This window comes from Balaenoptera musculus, chromosome 11 (assembly GCF_009873245.2).
Source record: "Balaenoptera musculus isolate JJ_BM4_2016_0621 chromosome 11, mBalMus1.pri.v3, whole genome shotgun sequence".
Lineage (NCBI taxonomy): Eukaryota > Metazoa > Chordata > Mammalia > Artiodactyla > Balaenopteridae > Balaenoptera > Balaenoptera musculus.
The window spans coordinates 27,182,172-27,192,397 of NC_045795.1; the positions used below are offsets into that span (position 1 = coordinate 27,182,172).

A 10,226-nucleotide genomic window follows, 5' to 3' on the forward strand; every position below is an offset into this window, starting at 1 on the left:
TGGCAAGGTTGTGGAGAAAAAGGAGCCCTTGTACACTGTTGTTGGGAAGGTAAGTTGGTGCAGTTACTATAGTAATAAGTATGGAGTTTCCTCAAAAAATTAAAAACAGAATTAGCACACAATCCAACAATTCCACTCCTTGGTATCTATCTGAAGAAAATGAAAACAGTAATTCAAAAAGATATATGCACCCCTTGTTCATCCCAGAATTATGTACAATAGCCAAGATATGGAAGAAACCTAAGTGTCCATTATATATATATAATGGGATATTATATATATAATGGAATATTATATATAATGGAATATCATATATATAATGGAATATTATATATATAATGGAATATTATATATATATATGGAATATTACTCAGCCATTAAAAGAATGAAATCCTTTCATTTGCAAAAGCATGGATGGATCTAGAGGGTATTATACTAAGCAAAATAAGTCAGACAAAGAAAGACAAATACACATGATTTTACTTGTCTGTGGAATTTAAAAAACAAAACAAATGAACAACAACATAAAAAAAAGCAGAAACAGACTCATAGATACAGAGAACAAACTGGTGGTTGCCAGAGGGGAAGTAGGTGGGGGAATGAAGGGGATTAAGAAATACAATCTTCCAGTCATAGAATAAATAAGTCATGGGGATGTATGTACAGCATCAATATTGCAATAACTTTGTGTAGACAGATGGTTACCAGACGTACTCATAATGTATATAGTATATATATAAATGTCGAACCACTATGTTGTACACCTGAAACCAACATTGTTTGTCAACTATACTTCCATTTAAAAAATGAAAAAAAGGGGAAAGAAAAGAAAGAAATAATAATAAAAGAAAATAATAATAGTAAAATAATAGTAACAATCTACTTGACTTTGAAACCAAGGACAGTTTTCTTTGACTAGCACAAGTGTTTTTATATTAAACATATTTTAAAAAGGCAATATGATGCTTACTGTATTACAAACTTTAAATATAAAGCATGAATTTTCTGTTTCAATTCTGGTTATACACACAGTTCAAATATTATTCTAGACCACATAAGAGGAGGTGTGTAACAACAACTGAATGAGTGTGTGGAAAGTGGGGAGAAATGTTGGTGTGAATGGAGAGGGGACTAATATCTTTATTTTAAATAGAGAAGAGTTAATGTTGTGACTAAAGTTGGTGGGGAAAAGATAAAGTATTTAAATGTTTAAAGATACCTACAGAGATTTTCAAAAATTAATATAACTTTCAAATATTTGAGGAGAAGGACATCACAGGAGAAAGTGTAAGTGGTCTAAATCCTCTTTTTTTTTTTTTTTTTTAGTGGAAACCAAAAGATATACTCTTGGTTGCCAAGCAAGGACAAATTCTTATGTTTATAGTAACCAGAACACATAAAAATAGGGAAATTGAGGTAAGAAATTATTTATATTCATTACAAGTTATTTTTTCAATATTTATTGTTTTACTGTGATAAAAACTTTAAAATAAGTGGACACTAGTTAGACTTTTCTAGAAAGAAACAGAGCTTCATAAATATTCAAGTTACATCTAAAAAAAAGGTAATAAAAATCAGTTATAAAGCAGAAACTAACACACCATTGTAAAGCAATTATACTCCAATAAAGATGTTAAAAAAAAAAAATCAGTGACAAAAGTGACGCATAATATCTGGACTTTGGTAAATGAATAATTTGGGGAAACTAATGGGATAACTGGATATAAGGTAGGATTTTGGATATAGGAACGTACTGATGAATTTGTGTACCAGGTTAGTGATTGGAATATATTTTGAAAAATAATCAGGAGTTTAAATGACAAAGTAATGTTCAGATGTTTTACATCTAAAATGGTAAATATTTATCTCAAGCCTACTCCGTACATGCTCCTCTGTGTTGGTATTTAATTGATCACCATTGATATAAGAATGTCATGTTTACAACTATCTTCTACATAGAGATTCCTCCCTAAAGACCGATTAATATCAAGTGTTTTCAATCCTGCCCACAACCCTAGTCAATGAAGCAGAGATAAGAACACAAAATAAAAACAGTTTCCGGAAAAAGAGTCTTTCTTCCATTAGAAAACTATAAATAGTAAATGTCTCTTGGCTTTTTGGAAAGTGTTCTAGTTGTTAAATCTTTCAGCAGCTTCTTTCTACAGAATGAAGATCTTTATTTATCTTCTTCATTTTCTGTGTTATGTGACCTTCATTCTACCAGGTAATAGATGCTTCTGGTGTGTTTGTATGTATCATATAGCTCCTAGCTAAAAGTAGAAATATTAAATTATGAATTAGAAAATGCAGGTTCTTAATACACTCTTTTCAATTAAAAAGTCTCTGATTATGTTGAATCTCAGTTTCCTCGTTCAGAATAGTGTTATACTAATATACTTTATCTCATTTTGAAAATTAAAATGCAAATAAAATAAGTTGATTCAGATGAGATTCTTTTTCTTTTGTGGGTCTTGATTTGTTTTGTTATTCAAGTTATTAAGAAATTCATAATTTATTAAATTTATTTATTCTTATATCAGTGAAGACTTCATAATAAATTGGATCGCAGGGAAGATGAATGGACTAAGAAAACAGTATATATCTCTTGGGATGTCAATGACAGAATTTATAAAATGATCCAGGATATAGTCTCAGAATATGCTGGGCAATAAGGTACAGTGCTAATAAAAAGGCAAGTAAAGAAATAGTACTTCAAAAATCTTTGTTGAATTAGTTAATGCATTAGTAAAGGAATACAGCAATGGTTTTATGAATCAATTAAAAATAAACGATCAAAATATGTAGTACAGTGAAGCCCCTGGTGGTGATTACATGCTATTCTTAATACGTGTTGCCCCTGAAGCAATCCAGACTCTCTAACAAGAGAGATACAAATTTATGACCCAAAGTGTGCTAATTTGGCCCTAGAGAGTTAGAAGTTCAAAAGGTGCAACATGTATTAGAAATAGAACTGAATTCAAATTTAGAAAATCTAGATTTTATTACTAGCTCCCTACTCAACTGCTTGTCAACCTTGCCACTCAGAGAATTTAAGTGATTTGTCGATGTCCTTAACAAAAAACAAAGAAAATACAGAAGAATCAATAACAATTGTAAAAAAAAATGAAATATCTGATATGAAAGTTTGTACCTGTTAATTACATGCACCTCAGTTAAAATTTACTGAAATAACGTATTGGAAAGTGGCTCTACAAACTGAAAATTAGTTTACCAATTTAGGTACTATTATTATTATTATTATTATTATTATTATTATAGATGTTTCTGTTATTACAGTTATTATTAATAATGAAAGGGGCCTGAGTAAGTGAGGACTTCAAATGTGATTAAGGAATGTGTTGAGGCATATGGTACTAGCGTGTCAATCAATAACCATCTAACATTGAGTGCCTAGTAAACTACTGAACAAAATGCTAGACTCTGAGGAAACAGAAATAAAAGATACAGTTAATTCTCTAGTCATCCTTACAAGCTAGTTGAGTAAAAGATAAATCAGAGGATTTGCTCGAATTAGAAAGTTTATGTAATTATGCTTCAAAGAGTAAGAATGGTGCAATTATGGCATTAGTGGAGGTTTGGGAGAATATCCTGAATTCCCTGATGAAGAGTTTTGAAATTGGGGGTAAGACACTTGTGTTTAGACTTTGAAAGGTGAGAGAAAGAAAGAAAGACAATAAGTATGTATGAGGGTCTAGTATATGCCAATCCCATTCCATAACTTTCCGTGTCGATATCTAATCTGACCTTCCAGATAACATTATGAGATGACTGTCATTGCCTCTTTTAATAGAAGAGGAAAATGACATAAAAGATCATATTTCAAGTTCACACTTATACAAATATCAATGATAAGTGGAATGCAAATACAGACTTTTCAGATCCCAGCATATTGTTCTTTATACTTCATCATGCTTCCTATAGTAGAAGGCACTGAGGTTAAATAAAAGACTGAATAGATAACTTGGTCAAAAGCAGTGAGGTCACACAGGAGGATAGCTGCACTTTAGATGTATACGGTCTATACCATCAAATTCTACATTTACTGAGCCTTGAAGAAAACGTTAAAGAAGCCTATGAAGATAGTTGGTCTGTGTCTATGACCACAATCTTTCTTTTACATTTTGATCATTCTAACAGATACTAAGTTATAATGCCAGCTGAAATGGATAGAATGCACTATATGTGGCCTTTGATAGATCAAAAAAAAAAAAAAAACCAGGAAGAGTAATTCAAGATGTCAGAGTGGGTGGCTTTGAAGGAGTTCATAGAGTGGTACATATTCATTGCACAATGGTGTGGTTTGACTATTGGTAAAACCTTAAAGTCACAAAAGAAGCGAGGAAAAGTGTCTAATCTAAGTGAATACTTTGTGAAGATGTCAGATGAGTGTTCAGTGCAGAGTGATACCATGCTGGAGAGACCGGATGTAAAATGATTAGAGATTAATACCGATTTTGATTAAAATATGAAGGAATGGACAGTATTTTAGGGGAAGTGCAAGCCTAAAATAATCCATAGCGATAGTGAACATAACATACTATCATAGTTTATAGAGTGAGCTTGCCAGTAAATGGGTCAGGGTTTATAGTAAGGACCTGGGGCTCCTTTGTAGCTGTGGCAATATCTTTAGTTCTCTTAACTATAAAATGGATGGTAATATTAATTTTATAAGGTTTTGAAAAGATGAAAACAACAGTGTAAGCAAAGTATTTATCACATTGAAGACTGTACTGCAATATTTCAAGAAATGAAAGAAGAGGAATAGAAGCAAAAAGAAAAAAGGAGAGGAGAGGAAGTAGAAGAGGAGAAACAACACAAGGTTGTGTTCAGGTATAGCCAGCTCTTAAGATGTCTCAGAAGAGGCCGTGGATCCCAAACAGCAGAAATATGGTGGCCTTGGCAGATTTATGATCTAGTGCATGGTGAACCAGAAGCCAAGTCTAAAATAGTGAAGGAGAGACACACATCTGTGTTGAAATTTTGGTGAGAAGACAGTATCAGTCTTGGTGCTTTAGGTTTTATTCTATTTACAAGTAAGCTGAGTCAGTCACCAAGGCAATTTGGTTACTTGAGAAACATGATAAAATGTAGAGAAAAAAGTAAAACCCATAATAATAAATAGCCTTTTCAAAGTGGCCAGGATTTTGTTGATTAGCTAAATAATTTCCCAACCAATCCAGAAAGCTGCTCTATCACAAATGAACTCCACACTCGGCCTCTCATGTGGCAATGATTAGTTTATATTAATTAATTTGCATTAGTTGAGGTAATGTACAAATTAGTCTTAATTCCTTATTAGACCTTCCTCAATTTGTAAATTCTTTAAATATTCTTGAATAAACTAAGGAACAAATAAATTAATACCTACTTTAGAATCCTTTATGACTTTTACATGATGGTACTATTAATTGACATTAAATCTCTTCAGTTGTAAAGATCCAAGTACAGCCATAAGATGAGTAAGTATAACCCTTGCCAAAATGACAGTGTTTCAGGAATAGAAAAGAAATCAAAAATGTAATTCTAAGATCTAAATAAGAGCTGGGTAAGAGATGGGGAACAGACAGTGATATAAAATTCCCAATTATCATCTAACTTTGAGTTAAGACATATCAAAGTAAGGAGAACTAATAAAGAATTCCAAATAGAAGGGCCAGAACTATTTTATTTAAATTTGCCTAAGGTAAAATTTTTTTCTACATTCAGGTTGCAGCCTGGAAAACCACTTATTAAGCATATAGAGAGAGTACATTATCAAGAATTTATTACTAATGATTCTTTACAAATGTAAATGTTCATTTTAATAGAATCCCATTTATTTGTCATTAACCACTCAACTTCCAATTTTTTTAATCTTCATATTTCTCTGTAGTCATAAAATAATTAAGGCTCCTAGAGACAGCCAAATCTATCACAAGCAGTATCTAATTTGATACAATATTCAGATAGCTGTTGAATGCTTTTCATGTGTCAGTTTCCAACTTTTTCAATGTAGAAGCCATGGATTAAATATTTAAAGTGTGAATTCTGGATTTGGAGAAATTTAAGATTAAATCCTGGGTTAAGCATGGGTTTTGCATCCTTGGGCAAATTATTTGGTCACCCAAAGCCTCAAGTTTTTATCTGAACAGCATCTACTTCAAAGTTTTAGAACAGTTAAATGAGATAATGTGTACAAGATATTTAAAACAATACTTGACACGTAGGTTTTTAATGAATAAAAACTATTTTCATTATTATTTGCTTTTGGACCTAAACATATCATGTCCTCTTTCAACTTTGGAATAAGAATCATACTACTTTGTCTGCTGGTTCACGTTCTTTTTACAGTCCTTCTATTCATCTGGATAACTCTTACTCATTTTTTAAGATTTACATTTTCCTATCACTTTCCCATGACACCATGTCAAGATAATAAGCACTCATCTGTTCACACGTTTGACCCAATATATTTCTTTTATCATTGTACTTAATGAGTCTATCTGTGGATTTATCTCTTTGCCTCCACATTTTGATTTATCTTCAGAACAAAGCCCGCTGTGTGGTCTAAAAGTCGTACTCAGTAAGAATTTAATTTCAACTATAGTCTTTTGTTTACCATTTAATAATAGTTCTTAATCTGTGAGAAGCTATTATATTCCACTGTTGTAAACATACATATTAACTCATCATGTCTCAAAAAGACTGTGAATTACATGCCATTGTCCCCATTTTACAAGCGAGGCAATTAAGGCTCCTAGAACTGAAATAGCTTACCCAAAGCTACATAGCTAACAGGTGACAGAATTAAAATTGAAGCTCAAAGTCTATGGCTATAAACCCATATTCACTCTGCAGTTAGAAAGAACTATCAATCTGTACCATACAAAGATTTTGAAAACTAAAAGTAATGATTTGTTTGCTCTATCAAATGTTAAAACACACTATAAAATTACAGTAGTCTGTTTCACATAGCAGTGTTAAAATGTTAAAACACACTATAAAATTATAACAGTTTTTAACTACAGCTTCCCTATTGAGAGGGATAGATGAACAAAAATAAGAGAAAAAACTCTGTTTAAAAGCATTGCGGAGTTAACAGGTCAATTAAAAATTATAGAAAAAACATCTGGTTGAGATCAATCTTTCAATCATTCTTGAAGAGGCAGGAGAGAAGTTGAAAAACAGAAATTTGATAGCCTTATGCTACTTCTGGGACAAAAATTGCAATTCAGAGCCCGAGAAGGAAGGAGAACTATGGAAAAACTGGCAAGTTTTCATTTCAGATGCCAGAAAGCTACAAACTAGGCCTAAGTTAAAATGACATTACTCTAGTTGTCCCAGGGACTAGTGCTCATTTTCACATTACCTTAAATTCTATAAACGGTTTAAGACCGTCCAAGAAGGTTGGTTGGCTGTTCAAGCCACCAGCAAAAAATACAATAATAAATCATTTCTGGAGAAAGATAATATTTCTCTAGGCCTCAAGTTATTTCCTCATTTTTTCTTTGCCAAAGTATGTAGCACAAAAATAATCAGGAACAAATGAAAACAAGACTATCCTATCAAAAATCAAAAACCAACACAATAATGAACAAATTAACAAGGGATCCAGATAATGGAGTTATCAGACCAAGATTTTAAAATAACTATGTGTAATTTGTTTAAATAAATAAATAAATAAAAACAAGATTTAAAACGTGGCATAGAAATAAAAACTATAACAAAGAACAAAAGTAAAACTCCAGAACTGAAAAATAAACAAAGCAAAATTAAATACATAATGAGTGTGTTAAGCAGGAGTTAATGCATAATTGCTGAGATATTTAACAAAGATGAAATATCAGAAGAAATTATCTGGAATGAAACAAGGGAAAATTAATGATTGAAAAATAGAAAAAAAAGGGGGAGAGGAAGAGAGGGAAAGATGAAGGAAAGAAGAAAGGAAAGAAGGGAGCAAAAGTTGAGGAAAACAACAGATTACTTTCAAAGGATCAACTATTAAATTGGGAGCTGACTTCTCACCAACAAAAACAAAGAAGGAAGTGAGAAGACAATGCAATGATGTCTTCAGGGTTCTGAAAGAAAATAACTACAATCTAGAAGTCTGTATCAAATGAAAATACTCTGAGAATGAAAGCATAAAAATATGTACTGTCAAACAAAAACAGAATTCAACATCGGCATTCCTGTATTAATGGAAATTCTTAAAAGCATTGTCTAGACAGAAAGAAAATTATCTTCTCATATGGAAGCTCAGAGACAGAAAAAAAAGCAGTGGCTTTTGATAAGATTTTGGGAAGCTGAAACCTCTATCATAAACTAGTAAAAGAATAATAAAAGATAATATAAATATACAATAGTAAGGTGATAGAATCATAAAAAAATAACTAATATATATTTTTAAAAAAGGAGAGAGAGAAAAAATAAAAGCATGTATTTCAACCAACATATATTAATAACTGTCATAAATATAAGTGAAAATATATATATACTGTGCAGTTGCTGTCACATCAGCTTTAAAATAAGCAAACAAAATATTGCAAGTCAAGATAACAGATTATTTTGAAAATGAAAGAGTAGAATGGGATACGATTTTGAAGCAGCACAAATGTGATGCCAGCAATGTTTTATTTCTTGACCTAGGTGGTGTTTACACCAGAGCTTAATTTGAATAATTCTCTTTGTGGAGCATTTATACTTGGGCATTCTCCTGCAAGTTTTGTTTCATTTTTAAAATTTACTTATATAAAATTAAATATAATAAATGATTTTTCTATTATATATTTTGATAATCTAGCTCATTGGTTTTGTTTCAAAAACCCATAGATATAATCACAAAGTAGAATAGATAGCTCAATATAGGTCTAGAGTTTGTGAGAATTTAGAATGTAAGATTAAGAATATAATGAAAAAAACTCTAGAATCAAACTCTTTCACAACTATCCTAAACATATATCATGTAAATATTAAAATATGTAATACAAATTTGTTTATAATAACCTGGTAAAATTTTAACTATAATGTAGTTGAGAAATTGATAAATTGTCATATATAATTTCAAGGAATATGATGCAGCTCTAAAAATCTTGAATCTTGTTGAGAAGAGCAACACGTCATAAAATCTAATCATATATTAACTAAAAACACATTTCAATTTTATACAGATAATGGGAATATGTAATATTTGTGTCTTCTTATTTTTTGGCATTTTACAAATTTGTTACAATGTACACGTAGTATTTTTATAATCATAAATAATATGTTCTTAAATAAGAGATCAGTTATTTCAATTACTCTTCTTTTACTATAGCCTTGGTGGATCCTAATCGATGCTCAAAATTGTATGGTCAATGTAAGAAACGCTGTTCTAAACATGAAAAGCAAATTGAAATATGTTTGTCACCAAGTAAAATTTGCTGCATTGAGAGGGCGTTTGAAGAAGATTTATCTTGAAACGGAAGATTTACCTCTGACCAAAGAAGTCATGTGTGCACCAGTGCAGAGAGGTGTCAGAATGTAATTAGAAGCTCTGTAATAAATAAACACATAAGCTGATATCAATGCCTTCCTTCATAGATATTAATTATATATTCAATGGAATGAGGTAGGATCTTTCTTATTTTCTCTAAGCTAAAGTTTAGATGGAGGCATATCTGGTGCTAATTTCTTATCATGGATACTATGTTTGTGTCAATGTCAGACCACTTTTGATGTGTCGGAGGTTCACCTACACTTACACAATTGAACATTTCCCAACTTAACCATGACTTCACTAGAAAGTTGGTTCATGAACATTAATACCCATAGGCTTATCAATTACCTAAGTATCATCAACACGTTACTGACATTGAGACAGAAAACCTAAGTACGAGATGAATGCATGAGCTATAGTAGAGCACGGAAATGCTCGTTGCCCTTCCCTCTCGTCTCCCAAGGTTCTTCTCATTCAAAAAGGCATATTATTTTAATACTATCTAATGCTAATACACTTGACCTTTGAACAACACAGATTTGAACTGCGAGGTACTACACCATCCCAGTTGGTTGGATTTGGGGATGCAGAACCACCAATACCAAGAAACCAAGACACAGAGGAACTGTGTACACAAAGGGCTGACTATAAATTACACATAGATTTTCGGCTGTGGGGAGGGTGGGAACCCCTAACCCCCTCCTTGTTCAAGGGTCAACTGTACTGTTAAACTGGGTTTAAATACAATCCG

At 31.7% G+C, this 10,226-nt stretch overlaps 1 protein-coding gene across 1 annotated transcript; it reads left to right on the forward strand.

Annotated features, from left to right (window-relative positions):
• The first annotated feature begins 2,166 nt into the window (after positions 1 to 2,166).
• On the forward strand, positions 2,167 to 9,456 carry DEFB114 (defensin beta 114). Its single transcript, XM_036870139.1, has 2 exons — positions 2,167 to 2,233; positions 9,314 to 9,456. Exons 1-2 carry the CDS (start codon positions 2,167 to 2,169, stop codon positions 9,454 to 9,456), a joined length of 210 nt encoding a protein of 69 aa, XP_036726034.1.
• Positions 9,457 to 10,226: the final 770 nt, after the last annotated feature.

What these genes read in the sequence shown, in the direction of transcription:
- DEFB114 (XM_036870139.1), top strand. Translation starts at nt 2,167, where the DNA reads ATGAAGATCTTTATTTATCTTCTTCATTTTCTGTGTTATGTGACCTTC. An exon ending in CATTCTACCAGGTAATAGAT is followed by an intron (nt 2,234 to 9,313) that starts GCTTCTGGTGTG and finishes CTTTTACTATAG; the next exon opens with CCTTGGTGGATCCTAATCGA.